At 36.2% G+C, this 25,743-nt stretch overlaps 3 protein-coding genes and 1 non-coding gene across 4 annotated transcripts; 2 read left to right on the top strand and 2 right to left on the bottom strand.

Moving 5' to 3' along the window:
* The first annotated feature begins 264 nt into the window (after positions 1-264).
* On the top strand, positions 265-7,595 carry LOC111335164 (double-strand-break repair protein rad21 homolog). Its single transcript, XM_022941027.2, has 5 exons — positions 265-415; positions 2,486-2,899; positions 3,402-3,664; positions 4,153-4,380; positions 4,957-7,595. The coding sequence occupies exons 2-5, from the start codon at positions 2,526-2,528 to the stop codon at positions 5,880-5,882; spliced, it is 1,791 nt and encodes a 596-aa protein (XP_022796762.2). The 5' UTR covers positions 265-415; positions 2,486-2,525; the 3' UTR covers positions 5,883-7,595.
* A 275-nt stretch (positions 7,596-7,870) lies between these two features.
* Trnat-ugu (transfer RNA threonine (anticodon UGU)) lies at positions 7,871-7,943 on the bottom strand. Its single transcript has one exon. It is a non-coding gene; the product is annotated as a tRNA-Thr (tRNA).
* A 449-nt stretch (positions 7,944-8,392) lies between these two features.
* On the top strand, positions 8,393-17,678 carry LOC111335160 (uncharacterized). The gene is made up of 12 exons (XM_022941016.2): positions 8,393-8,635; positions 9,387-9,550; positions 10,371-10,493; positions 10,595-10,660; positions 11,127-11,235; positions 11,937-12,127; positions 12,411-12,530; positions 12,968-13,078; positions 13,299-13,347; positions 13,633-13,747; positions 14,305-14,389; positions 15,982-17,678. The coding sequence occupies exons 1-12, from the start codon at positions 8,464-8,466 to the stop codon at positions 16,096-16,098; spliced, it is 1,422 nt and encodes a 473-aa protein (XP_022796751.2). The 5' UTR covers positions 8,393-8,463; the 3' UTR covers positions 16,099-17,678.
* Positions 17,259-25,519, bottom strand: LOC111335161 (U5 small nuclear ribonucleoprotein 40 kDa protein). Its single transcript, XM_022941019.2, has 12 exons — positions 25,362-25,519; positions 25,181-25,237; positions 24,653-24,725; positions 23,011-23,104; positions 22,614-22,779; positions 21,555-21,608; positions 21,255-21,323; positions 20,895-21,015; positions 20,063-20,145; positions 19,472-19,533; positions 19,141-19,244; positions 17,259-17,818 (listed from the first exon to the last, which is right to left on the bottom strand). Exons 1-12 carry the CDS (start codon positions 25,470-25,472, stop codon positions 17,766-17,768), a joined length of 1,047 nt encoding a protein of 348 aa, XP_022796754.2. The 5' UTR covers positions 25,473-25,519; the 3' UTR covers positions 17,259-17,765.
* Between the last annotated feature and the right edge of the window lie 224 nt (positions 25,520-25,743).

The raw sequence follows: 25,743 nt of genomic DNA, 5'->3' as shown, positions 1-25,743 counted from the left end.
TCTTTAGATATCCTTTTCTTTATCAGATAGGCACCTTTTTCACAGTCGGGGCCTAAACTGGTTGCCATGTTACAAAATCATTAGTGCAATTCATAACACTTTTGGATGATATTTCCAATGGTACCATGATGAATAGGACCCGGTTAATTTTGAAAATTTTGAAAATGTAAGTGGAAATTCACTAAGTTGTTCCATGAGGGGAGGCCTGACCAATGTTGGCGGGAAGAGTTCAGTGCTAACAGTCACCAAGGCGACGGCTGGAGGTCCTTGGTAGCCGTGTCAAAAATCACGTGATGTGCAAATTTCGGCGGGAATTCGTTGAACGTTCGAATCTTGGCTGCCATATTGAATTATAATAAGGAAGAACAAAACGTATTTTATGGTTCTTTTTAATGCTTATTTCGACCTGAAACTGGTAAGTGTTAAGGAATAATGCCTTAAGTATTTTTTGGTATGTTTATTAGACGTAAAGTTCCGTTCTTACTGCTTTTCTCAGTGACAACCTTCCATCCGCTTACAACAAAGTAACACAATACCAGTCGAGTTCGCTTGGCGTCGTTTTCCTCGCTTCGTGAATCATTCAAAATTTAAAACTTTGCTCAGTTTTTATAGTCTTAAGCTTCTTTTCTGGTTTGTGTCATGTTTTATGGTGTTCTGATGGGTTGAAATCTCGCAGAGAAGCTAGATTGCAAACACAAGGTGCAAGGTTTTTGTCCAGCCGACTTAGCGACATTTGCAACATGTCACTAATTTGCCTCGAGATACCAGTTTTGGTGCATTTTAAGCAACAATTCTCGGCTAAATCGATATTTCTGTGGTTAAAAACATATATAACTCCTTTTTGTTGCCAGGACAGATGCTTCGTCAACCGTTAAGTCGAAACGACTCCGTTAGCCAAAAAAACGTTAACCTGGTTATCGTGACCGAAATTGAAATTTACCACTCACGCGTTGCGTTTTATTTTTACTATTACTCATCAGTTGAGCCTTCAAAAATTAATCTGGAGTGGTTCTTTCAAACTTTTGTTTTTTCGGCCTCGAATAACTGTCTTTTCCTAATTTCTGCAAGGGAATCGCTGCGAGTTCACCTCATAGTCTACAGATAATTCAAATTACAAATAAAACAGGTTGCAGTAGTCATTTCAAGGGTGAATTTGATGGTTTGTTTGTGTGACAAATGACGGTTGATGAAAGTTTTGGCAATAGTTAAATAATAAACATTTTAAACAAAATGATGGATCTTCTACGGGGATGGTTTTTGTTGGATTCCAGTTTGAAGTCAATTCCCGTTGATCAGATACTGCTGTTAACAGAGGCTGGTCGAACAAATTTCGGTTTCTTGATCATGGATGTACAGGTTTGAACATGGGTAGTTTTGGATAGCATGCAGATATTTAAGAAGTGCTTGCTAGTTTTGGCAGTTTTTTTGTCAACATTTATTGGTCATAACCTGAGTGCTTCACATCTAAATAACTGGGGCCATTGACTGAAATTGATAAAACCTACAAGTTATAGTTTTCTATGACCACAAAATTAAAAAATTAAACTATTTTTTTTGTTTAATGGATCAAGGCTATTTTTGGAGGCATGTGGCCTTCAGACAGGATCCCCTTTTACAACTATTTTTGCTGAATGAAAAAACCTGAACACCTATTCTTGAATTATGTGAAACCATTTTTGAGGACAATGAAACATGATACCCTTTTGGGAACTGAACTTATGATTGAATGAAAAATTATAGGGGGGGCTTCTGGGGAAACTAAGACAAAAATTAACATGTAGTGGATGTTTATGGCTGGGTTCTTGGTGCAGATATTTCTGAAATTCTGAAGCAATAGAACAAAAAACTGTCTCCTATTTCAAACAATCTGACAACTCTGCAATGGACCTTTTGACAAGAATGGATGAGATAACTGTTTAAAAAATTACACATTTGTTTGAGAGCAGGGTGAGATAAGAAAAATTTGAAACATTCAGCAGTACAGTTTGGATTATAAAAGTAACAAGGTGAATAACTTGACATCAGGGTATTTTTTTTAGTTGTTTATAATACATCAGACATTGAAGAAGTCTTTGGTTATGAAGATGTAGAATTCTTTGGTTTAATCTCAATGACCTGAGCTATTTTTTTATTCAAATATGGAGCTGTTATGCAGAGCATTTCTTTGTTACTTCATAATATTTTTAGGTAGTTCATTTCTTATTTAAAGTTTGTATTTTCTCGCGAAGGCATTAGGTCAAAAGTTGGCTAAATGATAAATGGAAGTTGACATATTGGTAAGGTTTTGAAGAATTAGCATGAAACTGGGCAAGTTCAGCGAGTTACTTGTTTGAATGGCTATTTGTTTCAAACTATTTTTAAAGCAAGAAAGCAAGGTGATAAAGGAAGAGCAAAGATTTCAGCCATTTGTTAAAATTAAAATTCATATGGAAATGAAATTACTGTAAGAGATCTAAAAAAGTTATCATTTGTTCTTTTCTTGCAGACGGAGCACATTATATAGTCTCTTCAGCTCTGCCAGCACCATGTTTTACCATCAATTCATCTTGGCCAAAAAGGCCCCACTGGCCAGAGTATGGCTTGCTGCTCACTGGGAGCGAAAGCTCAGCAAAGCACTGGTCTCTGAAACAGATCTCCCCTCATCAGTTGAGAGTATCATTTCACCCAAAGTCAAGCTTGCCTTAAGAACATCTGGCCATCTCCTCCTAGGTGTTGTCAGAATATACTCCAGGAAAACAAAATATCTCTTGGCTGACTGCACAGAAGCATTTGTAAAGATCAAGATGGCGTTCCGTCCAGGAGTGGTAGATTTGCCTGAAGAGGGAAGAGAGCTGGCTTTTGCTGCAGTCACTATGCCAGAAGTTTTTACTGACCTTGATATGACACTTCCTGAACTAAAGTAAGCTGATTGTTTTTCTTTTTATCATTATTTTATTCTTGACTGTTTCTCATATTTAGTGTTGAAAATGAGTTCATCTTTGGAGGAATTTGAATAACTTGGAATCATGTTTCTGATGTGAATTGCATGGTAAAAATATCAAAATGAGTCATTTTTTAATTAACAAGGCCTCTTGCTGTAATTGTTGTGGCAAACTTGACGTTGGTTTTGTCTTTAATAATAATAAGATTTGTTCATTTGCCCCGTAGTCTTTAAACCCTAATTTCTTATTACAGTAATACAGTTGAATCATTCATGTAGATCCTGAGATTAAAGGAAATAATCACCACTCTCAAAGCTTTGATTATTAAACAAATTCTCCCTATTAGTACCAAAAGAAAAGTATAGAGAGGACATGGAGAATATAGATGCCGATATTAGGGTGTAAAGGGTAAAAGTCCTTGAATTTTAAAAGAATGGTATGAAATGTTACTGCATCTTCTTATTTTTTTTGCTCTTGCAGTGAGGTGGAAATTCATGCTCAGTTCACTCTAAATCAGGGAAGAATTGAGGAGATCACGATGAAGGAGGACATAATCACCAACAACTTTATTGGAGATGATGGTTTTGGAGACATAATGTTCGAAGGGGAGCTCGAGACTGAGATGTTTAGACATGAGGCGTCCATTGAGGAACCCCTCAACAAGACAAATGACATCTCTAAACTGAGTACTATTGATGAACCAAAAGCAATCATGGACTCAACTTTAGAAAGGAGCAGGATAGGTATTGTGTGTTAGTTTAATTAATGATATTTTAGTATGGTGTACACTGTAGTCAAGTTCTCTTCGACAAAAATGCACTAGGCTGAACTTTTTCCAGGTCACACCTGCAATGAATAGGTGGCAGAGCTTGGCACTGGTTCCTGTCAAAAACAAAGACTGATGTGTCTTAGAGCAACCTTGAATAATAGTTACCAGAAATTAGATACTGTTGCTGAAAAAAAGATGTGCTTAGTGTTATTTTACATGAAAGGCTACATAGTGTTTATTATGCATTAGAGACACCCATGATTCTCTGTGGCTCCCACACCCTTTAGAGGGGAGAGGGGGTCATTTACAAAGTGACCTGCTATTTTAGGTCATTTACCTGCAAGAAGACTTGGCAAGAACCCTGTACAGTGTGCATATAAATATCTTTATGAGGAATTCATAAATAAATGAAGTTATGGTTAGTGCAAGCAAAAACTCATCATATTCTGGTGTTGTCCTTAGATATAGCACTTGATGAACCAATCAAGGATGATGGATTTGGTGGAGAGGGTGTGGATTTTCTGGCGGATGGATTTGGAGATGAATTTGGTGGTGATGCTCTTGTTCCTGGATTTGATGACTTGCCAACTACCTTGGCAGCTGCAGATGTTACTCTAGAACCTGTGGATACCAAGTTAGACTCAGAAGAACAGAAGGAAAGTTCCAGTGCTGGAACTGGACAAGAAGAAGGTAATTTTGATTTTTAAGGTGGAGCTTCTTTATCTAAAGAGCCCCTGTACTTTGAGTCAATATGTTTTTACTAATCAAGCTTGTTGCCAGACTGTTTATCCTACCTTGTGATTTTATATCTGTTACACAATTTAGAATGTCAACAGTTGACTTGCACAGTTGTAAAATTCTACCAGGGCTAACCTTAAGGAATACTTAAGTGTAACAAGTTTTGGTTAGAAGTTCCTCCTTTTGTTTTTACATTTGGTTGGTTCTTTGTCACTGATGTTTGCCCGTAGAGTTTCTCTCACAGAGTAGAAATACATGTAAGAACTACAGGATTCCTTAAGCATCAAGTTGTTAGAACTAATCAGAAGAAAACTGAGTCAACAAACTTACTTTATATTTATTAGCATGTACAGTACAATGATGCAGAGCTTTTAAAGCTAGTTCAACATGAAGTGTCACAAAGAAACCTAAAAGAAAAGAGAGACTTGACTCAAACAGAAAATCCCTAAATTCTCCTCTGCTCTCCTTCCCCCACCCCCCAAAAAAGTGATTGCTTGATTGTCTGATTGCTTGCTGTTATTCAAACAGGTGTTATAAATGAGACTGCGAATGAAACAACGCTGTTACACAATGAGTCAGAGGCCTTCGTACTTGAACCTGTGGAAGTTGTTCAAAAAGAAAAGCGTAGTCGCAGAAAGAGGAAGCTAATAGTCGATGATGAAAAACTGTTGGCTACCGAAGCAATCAAGTCTCAACTGTCAGACACATCTGATATTGTCAGATCAGCCACACTTGCTCCTCCAACAAAATGCAGGATGAAGTTGAAAATTTTTTCAACTGTTGAAAAGCTGTTTGCTCAGTCTGGCACAGAATTCTTTGCATTGCCAGTAGTGGAGGCATTTGTGCAAAATCTAACAAAGGATGTTAATGGTGAGTCTGATACAGCTGAATCAGAAGAAAAAATGGACATTGATGAACCAGAAGTGGCAAGAGAAGGAGAAGAGGTGTCAGGAATTTATGAAGCCAGTAAGCGATCTTCAGTTTCTTTTGCCAACACGGAGGCTAATGACACAGTGCTGCCTGATGAACCGATCGCTGCTACTCTTGACCAGAATTTTGAATGGCCAGTGGAAGAGGAGGAGCAATTCTTAGCTGGAGGTGTGGAGGACATTTATCCAAACAGGGATGAGCTGGAAGATAATGAACTAGAACAGGAATTGGCAGCTTCCCAAACAAACGAAGAGCAGCAAAGCTCTGAGACAAGTGAACAGTTTGAAAACCGACGATGGACAAAACGTACACAACAGCTGCTTCATACTCTGAAGAGAGAGTTCAACAAAAAGGACACTGTTAGCTTTGGCAGCTTGGTGCATAAAGGCAATAGGAAACAAGTCGCATACAAATTTTACAGTTGTTTGCTGCTCAGCAAAGAATCCAGCATCGATGTTCATCAGAAGAAACCATTTGGGGACATATCAATCTCTAAAGGACATAAATTTGATTCAGTGTGTTAAAAGCTTCTGTCACATTTTAGATGTTTCTACTGTTAGACACTATCTATTCAATCTCAGTACATACAATGGCCTTTTTTTCTTTTTAAGATAATTATGAGACAGTTGATTTTTGAGATTGTTCAGGATTTTGACATGCAGAGATTGTACTCAATGTTGTTTGCTCCATAGAGGTTTTTTGGAGAAAATTATACCTATAATGGCTGGATTACATTTTGCCATATTAGCTAAAGGCCACTTACAATATTTGGCAGTTTGACCTTTTCTCCATTTGAAGTACCACTGCATGATGTCCATCAGATTGAGGGTAAGCACTTTATATCAAAAGTAACTCAGGGTCTTATTGATTTAGATGTGTTCTATTATGCTCTGCTTTCAGTCCAGGAACTGATGTCATCTTCTAAAAAACCTTCCACTGCTTGTTTACCGGAGTCCTTTCACAATATCAAGGCCATTTTCCATGTGCTAACTTTGAGGCCTCATATTTCCTTTTTGCTCTGGCAGGTAAATCTAATTGCTCTAATTTTGGTTTGCTCAAAAATTTCCCTTTCACCCTCAAACATATTTATCTCCTGGTCAATGTTTTCTTCCTGCCGAGCAGTAAAGGAAGACGAGGGCTTTGGCCTCCTTATTGTTGCCTTATGATGAGTACATTCAATATGCACATCACAGGTGATGATCTTGATGATGTTTGTAAAAAATATAAGTGACTAAGATAGAAGTGGAATCTTTTCCCACTGTTTTTGGGTTTTTATCTGTAAATGTATTAGAAGAGTTTTTGTGTGTTTTGTAAATATCTATATGTATATTAATGGCATATTTTTTATTGAAAGTTTGTTCCTTTGCTGTTTATCTTACATGATTCGATTTTTATCCCCACATACGTCTGTATCGAAGAATGGTCACTTGTGCTATAGGTAGCCTTCTTAGATATATTGGCCCACAGCTGGGTGGTCGTAGAGAAATCATAGTCACCAAGGTGTCTGTCATTGCTATTGGCCAACTGTGTCTGATCATTGAACACATGCAGGTACCAAGCAACTTACTGATCGACTTGTTGGTCATTATATTATTGGAGATATCAACTGAGGCTACCTAGAGTAACTATGATCCAACAGTTATATAAAGTTCTTTCCAAAGCTGCATTAGTGTGGTTATTAGATTTGTAAACTTAATCAGCCTCAGTACTCAGTACTTCTTATATTGTGAAAGGCCTTCATTTTTAGTGTGTTTGTTAATTTTTCTGTGATAGCAATTACATGAAGTACACATTTAGTAAAAGCTAAGACACACATAGCTTTTACCAATGGTTTAACTTTAAGAAAATAACAGGAAATTGTTTTCCAGGTTAGTTTAACAGCATTCCTCTTAAGCGACCGTTTGCTACACATACATATAACAGAAAGAAAGTTAAAAACAGCCTAGTTTGCGAATTGTTATAAATATAAGCATAATTTTTTTAGCTTTGGTCAAAAGATATTCTTTGTTTTAGAAGTTTTAATGTTTATATGTAAACGAAAATTATCAGGGCGTGCAGTTGATGTTCTGTTTATTTTAGTTGAAAGCTCTAATTCCCTTTTTAGAAGCATTAAAAATCCCACTCATTTACATCAGAAGTTACATGCAATTTAGTGGTCAGTTTTTTAATCATAAGTAACGACATGGTATGTCTTAAAATGATTTCAAGTAATCAATAAATTCATTTCCGTTTTTAAATAGTCCTGATGTGTCGATTTGAATAAAGAAAGGCCTGTTATTTAAGAATCAAGTTGTACATGTGAGTTGGGAAGGGAGAACACGTAAAGAATGATCCTTTGAATTTACTTCGAATTTACTTCGTTTTCCTGGGTTGTGGAAGGCGAAAGAATGGAGAGGACAGTTTCAACTGCGAAAAGTAATTGCTTTTCGGTTTGGGAATAAAAGGACTCGCATCTCGGGTGAAACAATGGTACAAAGAGAAATAATAAAAAAAAAAAAAACCAGGATTAGGTAGCCCCCGGAGAGATTTGAACTCTCGACCCCTGGTTTACAAGACCAGTGCTCTAACCCCTGAGCTACGGAGGCATAGACATTTGTAAGGTGCGAATTTTATAATATGATTAATTTTAAGTTGTTTCCACTTCCTTTTTACAAGAGAAATGATCGTTTAATGAAATCCACACTTCCAATGAATATTTTTTTTACTTGCTGAACAAAATAAGTCTGTTTCAAAAGATAATTATCATCACTCGTTGACCAGGTTTCGTAAGCTTCGGCCTTTATATCCATTGGCCTAATAAATATAAAGCTGACGGTCGGTGAAAAAGAATGAACGATATGAGCAAGCCTAAAAAAGGAATTAGGTATAGGTGGCAGTTGCCTCACAAATCATTGCATTGGTTTTGTTGTGTTTGCTTGCGGTTAATTCTTAGATCTCGGCTAGTTAACCCATCATCCCCCGTCCCCACCGCCCTCGACGCACACCCACACCACTACACCACTCTAGCTGTGGTTGTCACGTACTCCATCTCCACCCGCGTGACAACATAGCAATTCATCCCGGGTCGACGACAATCATGGCAAAATTTTTGGTTATTGAGGCAACATGATGAAGAAAAAAGAGTCCAAAAAATATTTACAGGGATCGGGCAAAACATTCAAGATGAAAGAGTTCCAAAAATACCTCATAAAGAAAGAGGAAATGGATTTTTCATTGGAAGAAAGAGACGGCCATATTGTTTACGTTCCCAGCAAGAGCAAGGTGGACGAGATCCCAGGTATTTGACTTTTGCGACTTTTATTTTGACAAAAATTGTTATTTCCCATCAGCAAAGCTATTATTGTTACATGTTTTGTCTATTTGAGGTTTAACTGATTCAAATATAAATTTTTGCCAAAAGTGACTGTTCCGTTTCGGTTTCCATCTGATCGTAATATGTAATTTTTCAGAAAAAAATTCTGAGGATTTTATTTTAGTCAAGTGAAGTAACGGCTATATTCTTAAGAAAGCGTTCTAATATTCAGCAGCACTTGTAAGCTATAGGGCCTCTTTGGTCAAATATTTAAGCTTGTTGTAATAAGTCGCTTTTGCACGGCAGGTTCAAGTTACGTATCTCGTTTGTTTTTAATTAATTGCATGATCCTTTAGATAATCGTCTAAGTGAGGTCAGACTTGATGGAGATGTTGACTGGTTCTACATAAGTCGTTGAAACGTCAGTCACTGGCGGATCTGTGTTTAGCAGTTTTGCCGATGTGAGAGGGGATTCCCCTGGTGTAATTCTGTTTTTAATTAATTATTGTAAGTTGTGATTCATAAAATTTCCCTGGAAGTTTAGTTGGTACCTAGTTATATTGTTAGTTGGAGAAAGAGTATTTTTCCAAGAATGTTTGACAACAACGTAGGGGTTGGTCAAACCTGAACCTTTTCTTCCATAGTCCAGTGCTTTAATTAGCCACAAGCTAAACCTCTTTCAATGTTTCAATCATGCAGTTTATTGTTTTTTTTTTTTAACCTAATTATTTTTTAGGCGGTTGCTTCTTACACATGCTCAATGATCAGCTTGTTTCCAGTTTTGGTTTGAACCTTGGTGGAACCTTGGAGTACTTGTCTTCATCAGAACATTATCCCTTAACTTTGGTTTTCAGAGCCGAGCATGGACAAGAAGGCAATCATACAAAGAAAAAGTTCACGGTTTGTCAATAATCCATACTTACTCCTTACCTTGTTGAACTGTATTTATTTCATTTTTTAATTGTTCTCAATTTGCAGCAATAATTCCAGGATATATGTCAGGTCCCAGTTTTTCTAGGGTTTAATGGTATGACAACACTTCAAACTTACAAGGGGTGGACTGTTCACTGTTTTCACATTTTAATGCTTTGTTGTGCTCTATTGAGAGATGCGAATTTTCATTTTCTTTGTGATCTGTACATTTTTTTGTTTGCTCAAACATTTTGTAATTTTTATTCCCTACTGTCGATGACCAAAAATATTTTATTTACATTCTCCATTTGATTGTATTTTTCAAATTGTAGCTACTAATGACATTATTTATATATACTGAATTTGATTTGGAAAGAACATGAATAGAGAAACAAAATTAAGAAATTAAGTCAACACTAATTCTATGGTCCATAATATTTCATAAGTTAACAATTATTCGCCGAAGGCGAGGTGAATATCATCGAATAATCCCTGAGACGAAGTCGAGGGAATGATTCGACAATATTCACCAAACCTGAGGCGAATAATTGTTTTGGTATAATTGCAGAGCTGAACAACAAAGAAATTTCTAAAATCATAACATTTTAGTAACATTTATTAACATTTTATTTTAACATTTTATATAAACCGCGCGGAGTGGTTTATATAGCGTCATATAAGGAACCGCTCGACCAATCAGATTGCTGGGAACTCTTTGCTCAGCTCTGAAATTATACTAAATACATATATAATGACTGGATGAAATTAGCAATAATTAGTATTTTCTTAATTTTGTTTGACTTTTTAGTATCCAGTCCCCGACAATTTCTTTGGAGAAATAGCACCTTTAACAGATAAAGAGATAGCACACTACACTAAACTAGCACAGTCTTGGGTCAAGGGTCTTTTGGATGCATCCACTTCCAATGAGGTAAACTGTCATTATCAGAATCATTTAATACTTGAATACATTTTGCATCTTTGTTTTGAGTCTTGACAGGTTGTTCTAATGTTCATTATCATTCTTTATAGGGTTTTGAGTATATCTGCACCAAGAATGATGTTGATGTCTACCAAGGAACACGGCCAGGTAGTCAGGTACTGTGGAGAACATCAGTATGCATATTCTCCGTACTCTTCTCTATGCATTTCCTAAAATGCTGACAAGGAGAATTTGTTGAACAATCAAGAGCTTTTGTAGTACCTAGGTGATCATTTCATTTATTCTTGTGACCTTAATGTTAGATTTGCAGGTGATACTGTGTGGAGAAATTAGATGCCAGTTGCTCTTAAAGGGTCTAAGGGTGAAAGCTGAAATAACAATGAGGCATAAACTTTTTAAATTTTTTAAGTCTTGAGTCATGCTCTTCAAAAACTTCTCAGTCATAAGATATGATAAGTATAGGTCCACCCTCTTTTTTTATTATCACCATCATCATCGTCATTGTTGATGTTTTCATTGTCATCTCCATCATGATCCTTATCATTTCTTGTTAGTATCAATTGACTGTAACAAAATTAACGAAATTAATTAGCTTTAATTCTTTCTCATTGATAATAACAGCTTCATCTGATCCGTGGCGTCACCAGAGTTAAAGCGTCAAAGGATGAAGCCAGAGCCCTTATGATATCAGATACTACAGAGAAGTTCCGACGTCTCTTCCACATGATAGGTTGGGGTGATATTATTTTGTAAAAGGGAAGAAAATAACTCCTGAGCACTAAATTAAGATGAATTTATCAGAAAACTTTAAGGACACCCCTGCTATTGATTCCAGTGAAGCTAAATTTCCTGGCTGCATGTTCACCTGAGCTCTGCAAAAGGCTAAGCTTCAGTTGGCCCTATGTGGAAAGCTTGTACATGACTGTTAAAAAGATCATTAATTACCAAACTTGCGTGACAGTGACTACAGAAATTGTGTGTTGTACAGTTAGCGCATGTGCACTTTGAAATTTTGTAACCTTGGAAACTAATTCCTATTAAAATATTATTACGTGTACAATTTTCATGTGGGCAAGTTTAAGTTTGAAGTTTTTGACTTGCAGTTTTTGAGGTTGTTGGTGTTTTTTCCAAGTTTGTCTTGTTACCGTTTCACTGTTTTTCACTGAAATAAATCTGCCTGCTTTTTAGAGAAATTTTCTGTTTCTGCCTCCCAAAAATGACAATTAGTGTCCAGCTGTATGCTGCAAGGTTCAGTCATGTCAGAACAAAAAGCAATTTTGGCCTGAATCACTGGAGATAACATGATTGCAGATTTTTTTTTCGTTTCCATAAGCTGGATCTTACTTGGATCTGTAAGAATTGTGAATTATGATAATTAATATGTGTAGTCTGAATGAAACCCCTTGTTTTTTTTTCTTCATTTTCCTTCAGATGCTCATTTTCAAGATGGTTTAGTGTTGCATCAGTTTCCTGCTAATTACAGAGCCCCTGAGGTTCCTTTCTTCTCCATCAAGTGGGCAGTGATGGGGTCACCTGGGCCTGTTTGGTTCAGAGATGTCTGCTGGCTGGAATATGGAGACATAATCATTGATGAGGCTGGAAATGAACTTGGATTTGGAGTGGTAATATTAATTGAATAATGATATATACAAAATGTTATTTACAAAACCTGCAAGTTACTACTCCTTGTAAATGAAAGATTCAGCTGATATATCAGGGATTTTTAAATTTAATTTAATTAATAAAAGCTGGTTTTCATTAGCAGTCTATCCCCACGTGTATAAGACTTCTTATTAAATCACTAGCAGCACCCAAGGAGCTGATGTTTAATTATAATCATAAGAATTCTGCTATCAATAATTATGGATTTTCAGTTGATAATCCAGTATTTCTCAAACTTGACAGGGATCTTCAATTGCTAGACCCGAATGTCCCACTTTGGAGAATTACAAACTAGTGCGAGCAGAAATCCTGAGCACTGGTTATGTTTTTAAACATTGTGCTGATGACCCAGGATATATGGATGTGAGTATTGTTTTCAAGTTTATAGTCAAATTCTGGTCAAAATTAATCAATGAATCATTCAATTTTTTTTAACTGAAAGGTTACAAGCAACAGCAGATATGTTTTAAACCAACTCGATCACCAGTTTTCTGTAGCTATTAGAAATGTTCCCTTACTCTAACTTACTCTCCCTGGGTGGGTCAGGCAGTTCATTGTAAGTGACATCCACCCCCTTCCCCTACCCACCCAGGGTCTCCTAAGACTTGGTCAAGTTTCCAACCCACTTTTGTTCCTGTTATCATAGAGGATAATGCAGTGATCTCAGACATTCAGACTCAGGCTAGTTTTAGCTTTTTTCTGGAGTCCTGATCAAAGTAGTAACATGCCCCACCTTGCCCTAATGTCTTTCAGGGACAGTATATAATTATGACATCCAATCTTATTTATTTTTTAAACAGGTAATTTATGTTATTCAAGCTGACCCTAAAGGCTGGATCCCAAAGTGGGCAGTTAACATGTTTGCTTGGCAGCAAGCATTGAATGTGTCGCGGATAAGAAAGATCATCGAGGTCTTTAACATTTACTACTTAATAATTAGGAGCATCAATTAGTCAGATCATATGTTTTATGGATATTAGTAGTGGTTTGTAACTCAATTTTATTTAATTATATCATGGATTGTCTGTGAGTCTTTGGTGGGTTTCCGTCAGAATCAATCTGATATATCTCAGCTATTGATCATATTATTACTATGGCCAACCAAGTGACTAAATTTAAACTTGTGTTTAGGGAACATTAAGAGCTAGAGAGAGAATGTCTCATCATGAAAGACATGGAGGTAAATTTTATAAATTTAACTTATTTTTCACCTCTTTTAAAAGAATGATGTAAAAATTAAGTGACTGTGTTGGTTTTTTTTTTTTTTTCAGATCTGTTTTATGATAATTTTCCCCTTATCATTAATTTTAGAATACTGCATATTTCATTTTTATAGTTTTGTAAGAGCTTGGAAGAAGTATTCTCCTTTAAATTTATTTACTAGACCAAGTGTTTATTTGTTACTTTGAAAAAGAATAGCTTAAAATTAGTGTCATCGAATATTTGTCACTCTCTTTTGTTTAAGCCGAAGTCCAAGGAGTTATAATACCTCATGGCCAGACTCACACTGTTCACATAAAAGTTGCGCAAACTCCCACAAGGATCACATTTGGGTTTTGTTCAAATCACTATGATATAGGGTAAGTGATCCCACAGCTGTTGCAGTCTTCACAAAGTTAATATCTGTAAATCAAGCTTGGACTGTTTTCATCTGTGCCTTCTGATGAAAATTACTTAAAATAAGTCAAAAAATTGAAAAAATCAAACATAGGTTGCAAGTAACATGGAGAAATCTTAAGGCTTGACTCCCATACTTTTCATGATTTTAAGCTCTTGCAAAAGCATTGATCGCATTGGAAAAACTTGCACTGTGTCAACTTCTGCATTTGCATGTCATTGAAAAGGAAATAGAAAAAGTTTTGATTATGGTTTTAACCAGCAGTATTTGATAAAAGGGAGTATGCAGTCAGAAAGAGAGAGTTTTGAGTTACTTGAACCTCATTATAATGATAAAATTTCAGGAGATGGCAAATTTTTATGCTGGATTTCCCAAAACAAAGATGAAGTCCTAAAAATTTGAACATGGTTCTAATTATGTTGTTTTGATCTCAAGTAAAAGTTAATGAAATTATAATGCTTTCCATTAATATGTCATCACATGACATGAGCATGTTTTTTTATTCTTTTTATTTTATAGTTGCTACATATCAGGTTTACCAGCAGGCAGAGAATGGAGTAAAAGCAAAAGATTTAGCTCACATGTTACTCCAGTAAATGGTCAAGTAGGTTGATTTTCTTATGGTGTAATCCTTTCTCTCCCATGATATCCATAGGAAATATCCTTACTGTCTGTTATGCAGTTCTTTATATGTTACTTTGGAGAATTTTGAGGTGGATCAACTCAAAAATCCTTTAGTGATATTTTCCTATATTAGGAAAATATCACTATATCCCTTCCTTCTCAAGAAGCGAGTCAGTTCAATCTGAAGATTATTTTAAAGACCTTAAGTTCAAATGTACATCTGCATCTGCTAGAAGATGTAGGCAACATAATTTTGTATAATATAGTGACCATTGCATCCATGTAACATTTAAAAATTATGTATATGTTTACTTAGCTTAATTCTTAAACACATGACCCCACAAGCTTTATAGCTTGAAAAATCATCGTGTTTAAATAAAGATTGTGTATATGTCGTATATAAGAACGATCCTTCGCAGTAAAGCACTATTTGAGCAATAGTGGAAATCAGACCTGAAAAAAATTTCAGGCCTGTACGGGATTCGAACCACTGACCTCTGCGATACTAGTGCAGCGCTCTACCAATTGAGCTAACAAGCCAACTGGGAGCAGGCCATCAAATTAATTGGCTTCTTAGCTTGTTGGCCAGTTGGCTTGTTAGCTCAATTGGTAGAGCGCTGCACTAGTATCGCAGAGGTCAGTGGTTCGAATCCCGTACAGGCCTGAAATTTTTTTCAGGTCTGATTTCCACTAATGCTCAAATAGTGCTTTACTGCGAAGGATCGTTCTTATATACGTCTCATAACCGCAGTTCACTCATATGTTTCATATGTTTGTTGTTGTTCGATTGTGTATATGTATTGTATGTATACTCATCACTTGTCTCCTTGATATTGTAAGGAGAAATTCTGTCTTGGTCACTCATGGGAGTTAAAGGGAGAAGGGTTCAGGTAGAGATAGGGTATGTCCTTGTCTGAATAAGCGCCTGCACTCCAATAAATGCTCTCCCTCAGATGAACACTCATCCCCTATGCCATAACATCAAACAAGTGTCCCCCCTGTCCCCTCAAATGAGTGCTCTCTCTCTCCCCCCTCCTCCTCACTTTTTTAAATAGTAGGGATACAAAGAAAACCTGTTTCTATAACTCCTCAATTTTTAACTTTTTAAGCTTCAACTACAACGGAATCAGTACAGGTTAATAACCCTCCCTCGTTCAAGTGCCCTCATTCAAAGAAGTGTCCCACATTTTAGCCAAAATTTTAACCAAGTGCCTAGGCACCTATTGAAGGAAATATGAGATAATTGCAGGCCACATGCTACATTGCGAAGATGCCAAATTCACAGTGGTCATGGGCAACCCACAGTACTCTGCTCAATGGTCACTTTCTTTCACAATACAATTCTAATGGAAGAGATAATATGTAACTGAGGGGATCTGGATAACACCCTGTAGTGACCTTTGATGTATCGGCTACTTCTCTGTTTCACAAGAAAACACACTCAGGACATTTGGAAGGAAATTAGCAGTTTGTCAAATGTAATTTAGGTTTTTTTTCCTGATAACTGGGGTTAACTTGTAAATGATAACTTTTAGATAGGGATCATAGGTCTTTTATGGTTCAATTTTTCAGGTACTAGTAACTGATGTAGGAGAGTACACACTGGTGTTTGACAACTCATACAGCTGGTTCAAATCCAAACAGATTTATTACTGGTACCACTTGAGCTCTACTGATGGCCTCCTCTGATTCATGGCAACTTTGTCGAGACCTCTTGTTAACAAGAACTTAAAAAGGGCAAAGTGTGATGGTTGAAGTCATATCAACATACTGTACAGAATCCTCAATCTTTAACTTCCAAGAAGTGACAAATTCTTAATTATTCCAGTGGTTTTGCATTTTGATGTTTTAAAAACAAAATGCAAAACCACTGTAATTAAAATTACTGGATTTAGTGTTGTGCTGAAACAACACCCTACTGTTTCTAGGCTATATTATATTCTAATCAACAGATAACATTATTCATTATCCAATTGGGCTTTGTAGAATACAAATAATGTGCGAGACAAGTTCGAATATCACATGATATTTGTACTCCAGAAATATCCGCGAAATTCGCCTGCACTGAAAAAACAGTTTGGCATGTTGGATAAGAAATCTCTTATTAGCAGGGCTCCCACGCATGTGAAGCCCCATACCCATGGAATATGGTCAACCTTTTTTGTTTGGTTGTCACGTGACTGACCGAGCGTACGTACTTACGTGCCTTCAGATTGCACGGTAGGGTAGGGGAGACTATCAAAACAAAGGGAGGGGTGTCTCAGGCAAGTCTTGGCAAATGCACATTTCTTTTATGACTTTGTTAACATTAATATTGCAAACTTGGGAGCTCCACTTTTAGGCTTGGCTAAATCTATGTTAGATGTTTTGTTATGCAGTATCGCTGAGTATTTTTACAAGTTTTTTGTCTTTTGATGAGTCCATAGGGCAAGTCAAAATACGACACAACTCATAAAAATACTCAGCGATACTACACAATGAAATGTCTAATAAGATAATGTATTGACAGTGGAATATGAGTGCATAAACAAGTTGATCACTCTGTGCAAGACACTCATAGAAGTAGTTAGTCTAAATGTACACATTTAAAACTTCTAGATTAATCCCAAGAAGATTGACTTCCGAATTTATTTTGAAACTATACAATTCTTTTTGAAATAAATTTTTGCAGACAATCAAAGACCTTAACATAATATTATTTTTTCAAACCTGACCAAAAAACTATAAGAAACACATTACTGGTATTTGACTGTGTTTTGGAATGCTATAGTTGGGTGTTTTATATTTATTTTCCCATTGAACTTAAATATATTCCCACTGAACATCAATGTGCTCAACCAAAAAGCATGTTAAGAAAAGTTTCTTTGTTTATTTACATTCCGAAGATTGAAGGAAAAAGCCTTTTTCGTAAGCTAGGCCTTTACATTTACACATCGAAACTCCAACGTCTTAGTTTACAAGTATTAAAAGGTCTTTTGAAATACTTTCACATGTGTTGCATACACTTTAAACTAGAAGCATATAATGAGGTTAAGAATACATGTTTCAAAATTTTGAAAGTAACAAAAGTTAGAATTCACTGATAACTATTAACTTTCAGGTTTGTGTGAAAGCGACCTCTGAAAGTCTGCCAGTCTCTTGCAACAGATATAAATTAAAACTGTAATATCCACTAATGATTAATGGTAGTATCTAATTTTTCGCTAAATGTCTAGAAAGATGCCATGTTCTTGACAACCATGAATGAGAATAAACATCTACAGCATGTTTTTTTTTGTTGTGTGTTGTGTTATCAAGAATGTTACTGAAGATTTGGACTTTGATGACTAGGAGACAATGAGCAATGCAGAGGTATATTACGCTTGCAATTCTCCAAGATATATCTTCTTGTCACTTCCACACGACATCACTGGAATATAAAAGAAAATTACTTTTTCACATGCTACCTTAAGAGGCAAATCTGTAAGGTCAAATTACTTCTTTACTCATAACTTTTCTTGAAAACATGACTCGTAGTAGTATTGACCTCTGATTAAAGGGTTGAGCTTCAGTAAAGATGAACTCTTTTTTTCAAAGTAGCACTGTTCTTGACAAGGAGTATAAAGGGACGGCAGTGACCTACCAGCAGGCTCTCACTGGTACCGAAAAGCAGCAACAACACCCATCAAAATGAAATTTCAGGGTTGGACCTTCTAAAACTCTTGCTCCCCTTAATCTTGTGGGCTTGACTGCTCAGGCTGCACCCACTAATGAGAACCTGCTTGCAGGCTAATATATCAAGGGAAGGTGATATTGAGCTAAAAATCAGCTACTGTGCCTAACATTAACCCAATACTCCAAAAATCACAGTGGTCAAAATGACATTTTTATAGTGGTTGCTCTGGAAATCCCTATTAATGCTATAACACCCAAGATCTGATTGTTACACGCAATTCTCCCCCTCTGGCTGCTACACACAATTTCCTTGTAAATTAGTTTGGAGAATTTACTGTTTAATCAAGATAACAACTTCTACCTGATAAGTTTGAGTAATCTTGTGACCCACTTGCAAGTCATTATTTAGTTCTTATTAACTGAGCGGGAGGTCTGTATGGGAGAATCTTGACCGAGGTCGCTAGTACAGACCAAACGCAGTGAGGTCTGTACCGGTGACCGAGGTCAAGATTCTCCCATAAAGACCGATCTACAGTAGCTCGGTTAACAAGATGTTTATTATATGGCTGTGTCTTAAATACCATTTTTTTTTATTATTCTTTGTACCTTTCTTTCCTAGATGCCGGTCTAGATGGGAAAATCTAGACCGCTTTCAATATTGATCTCAGCCAATCAAATTTGTGAATTCAGTAGTTCCCAGTCCTTGTGAGACACAGCCATATAATAAATGGATAGTACAGTATAGGGAGAATAAACATGTTAACCCCTTAACTCCCAAGATCTGATCGTTTATATATTCTCCCCTCTAGCTGCTACACATTTCCTTGTCAATTGGTTATGAGAATTTGGTGTTCAATCAAGGTAGCAACTTCTACCTGATAAGTTTGAGTCCTCTTGTTACCTGTTTGCTGGATCATGTATGGATATTATAGGGAGAAGATACATGTTGATCACTTCTGAGAGTTGAAGGGTGAAGTCAATAAAGAAGCTTGGTTATATGCTTCTTGTGATAAAAAATAAAAATAAAAAAGAACAGTGTTGATCAATGATGAAATCAAATATGAAGTGTGTACTCACAGATTAGTTCATTAGGATGGAAGTCAACATCATTCACTGATCCATCATGTCCTGGCAGTTTGTAGAGAATTCTTCTAGAATTTGTATCCCAGACATAAACAAACCTTAAAGAAGAAATACAGGGAAATCAAACAAATGATCAATTCTATGTCAGGCACACCAACTTGTGAGGAAATGGTGGAAAGTTCCGCTGCTGACAGGGTATCTTACATGCCACAACGATGTCAAAGGCTTAAAAGCAAACCTGAATACTTAGAAAACACGTTTATGTTACATGTACTACAGAAAAAAATTTTAATTTTACTGAAAATAAGTATGTATAGTACAATACCTATCAGCTGATCCAGAAGATATCATTAGCCCATCTGGAGACCAAGAACACCTAATCAAATTCTAAAACAAAAAAAATATGAAAAAATGCCTGAAATTAGTCACTTGAGACAGAAAGCAGAGCATAAAAAATGGCCACAATAGGTGATGAAAACTTCCACTTGTTCAATTCTAAGTGCCAAACTTTACATGAGACAGAACATTTGTTTGTTATTAAGTATGTCTCCTACTCAGTTTCAATCATGTTGTTTTCTCCTTTCGCATAGACTTTAAGGGATTCATAAAAGTTCTTGTAAAATGCAGAAGAATGCATTTTGAAACTAGAGGCCAAAATACTTAAAAAGTGAATAATTATGGAATAATAAACCTCCTCATTTGATGGTTTAGCACCCACTAAGAGCTGACTTTTGATCATTGCTTGAATACTATGCAACTTGCAAAATGTCTGCATATATCATGTACAACCAACATACGAGGCGTAAGTATTTGACAGGGCACCCAGCCTAACATATCTAATGACTCAAGTACGACACCTTTGACTTATTTAGTAATTTCTTTTCAATGCTGACAATACTGTAGTTCCTAAAGTTACCTTTTCAAAGTTATGCTGGGCTCCAGTGAAAACTTTCAGACATCTTTCCAAAGGAGCAAATGGACGAATATCCCACATACGAACTGTGAAAAAGATGAAATACATAAATGACGTAAATGTACACAATTGGTATGACTGATGATGACTTCCGCGCAGGTTGTTGAAATGTCAGTCACTACCACCGACAATAGTCCTTCTCAGGACTTAACACTCACCCAGATGATCACACTACACTTTCAAATGTTACCCCCTGGGTTCAAACCAATTACTGCAATTGGTATGTAAGTTTACAAAAAAAAATTTCAAAAGACATCACTTGTTACATTTCAAGTATACCATAAAAGCACTTAGGCCAGCTAATGAACTTCACTAGACAAAGTTTGTTTTCTAAACAAACTACTAAGCATTCCTAAGGAATTGAGACTGAAAATACAAAGAAAGAGATGTGTCCAGGTAGTCTGATTGTCTAGGTGAGAGCGGTCCTGAGAAGAACTGTTGTTAGTAACTGTGACTGATGTTTCAACAACCAGAGTGGAGGTAAATCATCCGAGTCTGGTGAAGGTTTGTGGTCAGTTAAGTGTACCAAAACTGATTCATGTTAACTAACTACAGAATTCCATGTTCAGATTTATAAGAAGAATCAAGTTTGGGAAGACAACAGGGTATGATTAACCTGCAAGGATGCTATTCGTTTGTTTGTTTGTTTTTTTTTGTGCACCAAGTTTCATATTTGAGTCATCCTTCATGTTCACCATATGCTAATTCCTCCACTTACCAGAAAAAAAAAAATCCATGTTCTATAAGTTATCTGATTTGTTATAGTTTATAATACCTGTGTTATCCATTGCATTAGAGAGGATAAATGAACCATCTGGACTGAGACTGACGCCAGTGACAGTGTCCGTGTGTCCAGACATCTTGTAAAGTACATCGTTTTTCCGAAGATCCCAGACCTTACAACAAAGGTTCATTTTAATTAACTTGTAACTAAGAACTTGCCAACTATCTACATGTAAAACACATCTTGTTGTGTAGTGTTAATTAAAAAGTAACTGTAAATAACAGCTGTATGTTTGATGTTAAGTTATTTACAGATCTTAGTCATGAGATATATTTTTTTCATTAGGCTGGCATGAATTGTTTTAGCAATTAAATAAGTTTGGTTACTTCACAGAATGATAAGGCTACTGACCTTTATCTCATTGTCTATGCCTCCTGAAAGGATTTGATCACTTGTGTCATTGAATGAAACTGCAGTTACCTAAAACAAAAGATGATCAAGGTAATCTTTAACTTAAGATATTCTTAAACATGGGTTTAAGGCATGGCTGAGAATTAACAGAATGATGTACATCATACATTTATGACCAGGTACACGTGTATCTATCAAACATAACGAAAACAAAATATTTCCACAGGAGTGATCTAACCCTAATTATTCCATGAAAGGAAAAGACTGTATCCATTAAATTAGAAGAGTAGGAAAACTTACTTGATAAATGTTCTGAAATGTTTGTGCACATCCTCTTTTTCTTGTATCCCACAACTAAAATACAGCCATGAGACAAAAATTTATGACTCAAATTGGAATTCTCAGCTTACTCATCAAATATAATTATTTGAACCTCAAGGCATTATAAGTAAATACAGACTTAAAGACTTAAGCTACACTTCCTTGTTTTAAAATTTTAAAATAATTTTCACTTCACCTGAGGATGAAAATCATGATCTGATGGGTGAAATGTAATATAAGCACATTTGGAAAAGAAACCAAGAAAAAATTCAAGTTTGATGAAATTTGATTGCTTAAATTGCAGCATATCTGCAAGGGTCACAACTTTAATTTACTTGACTTACTTTTTTGTTTAGGTGAAGTATTTTCAAAACAAAACTATAAACCAATTTGGGATTCAATTGCTAAACCCTTAAACTCCCACGACCAAGTTGTCAATTCTCCCCTCGTGTGGCTACACATTTCCTGGTAATTTGGTACGAGAATTTGGTGTTTGATCAAGATAGCAGCTTCTAATTGACAAGTTTGAGTGTTCTCATGACCTGTTTGTTGGATAACGTAAAGATTTCATAGGGAGAAGTTACATGTTAATCACTGCTGGGAGTTAAGGGCTAAACTGCAGCACACCTACAAGAATCACAGCTTTCCTTGACTTCCTTGTTGTTAAGCAAAGTCAAGGCTCAAGACTAACTGATCAATATACTAGCCAAGTGGCAAGTGACTACTTGGATGTTACAACAATTTCAGTTTGTTTACTAGCCAAACTGGCAGGTAGAAATCGAAAACTGCTAGCCAAAACGGAATTTCTACTAGTTTGTGGCTAGTTGGCTATCATTAGTTTTGAGCCTGGAAAGTATTTTCAAAATTAATTATAAAACAAACCTTGACAGTACAATCATCTGCTCCACTGACAACATATTGAGCTCCTCTTCTGGACAGATAACAACTATTTATAAATGAACTGTGACCTTTCAACTTCTTTATCCTTGAGCCTGTCTCGTAATCCCAAATATTTTCAAAATTAATTATAAAACAAACCTTGACAGTACAATCATCTGCTCCACTGACAACATATTGCGGTCCTCTTCTGGACGGATAACAACTATTTATAAATGAACTGTGACCTTTCAACTTCTTTATCCTTGAGCCTGTCTCGTAATCCCAAATACCTAATGTCTTGTCTGTTGATGCTGTGAACATGGTGCTATAAATGACAACAACAACAACAACAACAACAAAAATTAAGAAACATTTGAAATACAATCAAGGGTACCAGCAATAAGAAGAAGAAGAGTGCTGCTAGACTGTGAGTAAGCCTTTATTAGCAGTAGAGCACAAGTTCCCTCGCAGGCATATAAGTTCTCCCAGGAGGGGTAAAAATTATTTATCAAGCAAGAAACAGGATATAACAAACAAAACTCTTAATTGCATGTACCTCCCATCCAATGAAAAATGTAGTTCCATCACAGCACCAGTATGACCTTTGAGAACTGCAAAGTTCTCACATTCTCCATAAACATTCCACAGGTCTGAAAAAAGAAGCAAACTCAAACTTCTAACCAAACTCTTATGTTGACCTCTGCTAAAAGTTTTCAAAACATCAGTCACTTCGATGACAATGGCCCGTTAAGGGACCTCCCCCACCAAGACAAGCAAACTCCGTGATCAACGAGCTCAGACTGCAATTCAGATATATGAATTTCATACTATTCGTTGTATTTGAATTATCATCTTAAGGGATTATGTCAAATTAATTTGATGACCTGCTCCCAGGTGGCTTGTTAGCTCAATTGGTAAAGCGCTGCACTAGTATCCGAGAGGTCAGTGGTTCGAATCTCATACAGGCCTGATTTTTTTCCGGTCTGTTTTTCGCTATTGCATAAATAGCACTCTCTATTGCGAGGATCATGCATCATACGTGTCTAATACGGCAGTTCAAAATATATGAACTTCATATATTCATTGTATCTGATTTATCATCACGGGTTTATTATGAATCAACTTAACAGCCTGCTCCCAGTTGGCTTGTTAGCTCAATTGGTAGAGTGCTGCACTAGTATCGCAGAGGTCAGTGGCTCAAATCCCATACGGGCCTAAATTTTTTCAGGTTTGACTTTCACTGTTGCTTAAAGGCCCATTTCCAACCGAGATGCCTTACGCGCCCAGATCATTTTTCATATATGAAAAATACGCTATTTTCCTCGTAGATGCCAAATCACTTTGATATCTTCTTCCACCTTACTAATTAGGGCTTTGAAAGTTCCATCTTGAATCATGTGCAAACAACAAACTATCGTAGTATCCATATCAGTAAATAGTTTTTAATTCTTACATGTATGACAGTGAAAAACGTTATCAGATGAAAAGTTGATGCCGCCGAAGAAGCGGTCTAGAGGAAGGCTGCGTCTGCCCGGCTCGGCAAAGGTTATTCGACTTCAAGAGTCTGTGTATGATTTATGGAGGGCAAGGAAAACAACCATGCGTTTCGGTAACACTACAAAAAGTGCTTTTGCAGAAATGTTATTGCATTGTTCCTATGATGGAACTAGAGACTCCGGGGAGGTTTTTTCGAGGTGAGAATAATTATTTGACTGATTTCTACTTGAGATCCTGAGATATGTATGTAAGCAATCTCATTTGTAGAAGTCATTATTCTATAATTGAAATGTGTAAAGTAAATCAGTTTTGGCCAATATTGGTTATTTGTATATATTTTAATTAGTATTGAAGCCGAACAATTTCCTTCAACATCAGGTAAGCTTTGTACAAGTTTTATACACAGACTCGATTTATGATTTTTCAGTCTCAAACATTTAGCTGCAAATTTGTTTACTGTGTTATTCACCCAATCTTTGTTTTCCTTTTTAATAGTGTTTGTGAATGATTATCAGAGTTCGCTATTTAACAATAGCGCAATTCCACAAAAAAAAAAAAAAAACAACTGCAAAGGATCTCGGATGGAAATGGGCCTTTAAATAGTGCTCTTTAATGCAAGGATCATGCACAAATATGATGTAAATAATACTAACAAAACTATAATATGAATTTTTATCACCAGTGATGATAAATAAACTTACAAATCAGTCTATCAAATCCTGCTGAAGCCAAAGTCTCCCCAGAGGGATGAAATCTTGAAGTAAAAATCTCTCCCTTTAAGTAAAATGAAATATAATCAGTAATCTGACTAATAGATACATCACCATAACTAATCCTATTTTTGAGAAAACCCTGTAAAAATAACTGGCAAGATTTCCGTATAACCCCATACTTCATTATGCGTACAATTCTTGGATAAAAGAAAACAGTGGCAAAACAACAGATTACCTATGGGGCTTTGGCTTAGTTTTTGATTGGTATGGGGTTATTCGGAAATCTTTCCAAATAACTTGAAACTGTACGATTACCATGGCTTTTAAGCCTAGAAAGTAGTAAATAAACAGGAATGGTGAGTACCGGTAATCAAACTCTAGATCTATTGACTGACTGAAGACTCGCAGCTTACAAGCAAGTATTCGCACGCAAAGCAAGGCGGTAGGCTTGCATGAGAAAGTTTTATTTGGTAGACATAGAAGAAAAATAAAGAACTGAAACAAAGCTACACAAACCTCATGTCCACTTAGCAACATTATAGGGGCCTCGAGGCTTGAGGTTCTTTGGGGAAGCTATGTACCAAAGATAAAACAGGCCGTTCGAATAATAAGTCTTTGGAGCATGGCAAAGTTTAAACACGTGCAAGCAATTATGACATACACAAAAAACGCAAACTCGAAAGATCTTAGTAGATACCGTTTGAATTGCTCCCCCTTGATCTTTTAAAGCTAACTGATTCTGTTTCGGCTTTTTAACAGCGACTAAAGCGCCACTATTCTCCCCGGCAAACTTTCGCTTGGTCGCCATTTTGAAAACTTTGCTGACGGGGAAGGACTGCGGGCTCAATAAAATAAATGTATAGAATACGTCATGTATAGAACAATCAATTGTCCTATAAAAATTAATGGTCCTTCAGAGAAAAATCTTTAATATCCGACATTCTGATGTACTAGTTTGCGCATATTTTGTTACAATTGTTTTGATTACTCGTACCGAGATATGTGGCCAGTTCCCTCCTGAATTTAACAAGTTTTTTTTCCCATTTTTTTTTTTAAATTTAATCAGCAAATATTTCATA

This window comes from Stylophora pistillata, chromosome 2 (assembly GCF_964205215.1).
Source record: "Stylophora pistillata chromosome 2, jaStyPist1.2, whole genome shotgun sequence".
NCBI lineage: Eukaryota > Metazoa > Cnidaria > Anthozoa > Scleractinia > Pocilloporidae > Stylophora > Stylophora pistillata.
The sequence above is the reverse complement of the archived record's forward strand: the minus strand, read 5'-3'. Positions and strand labels throughout refer to the sequence as shown.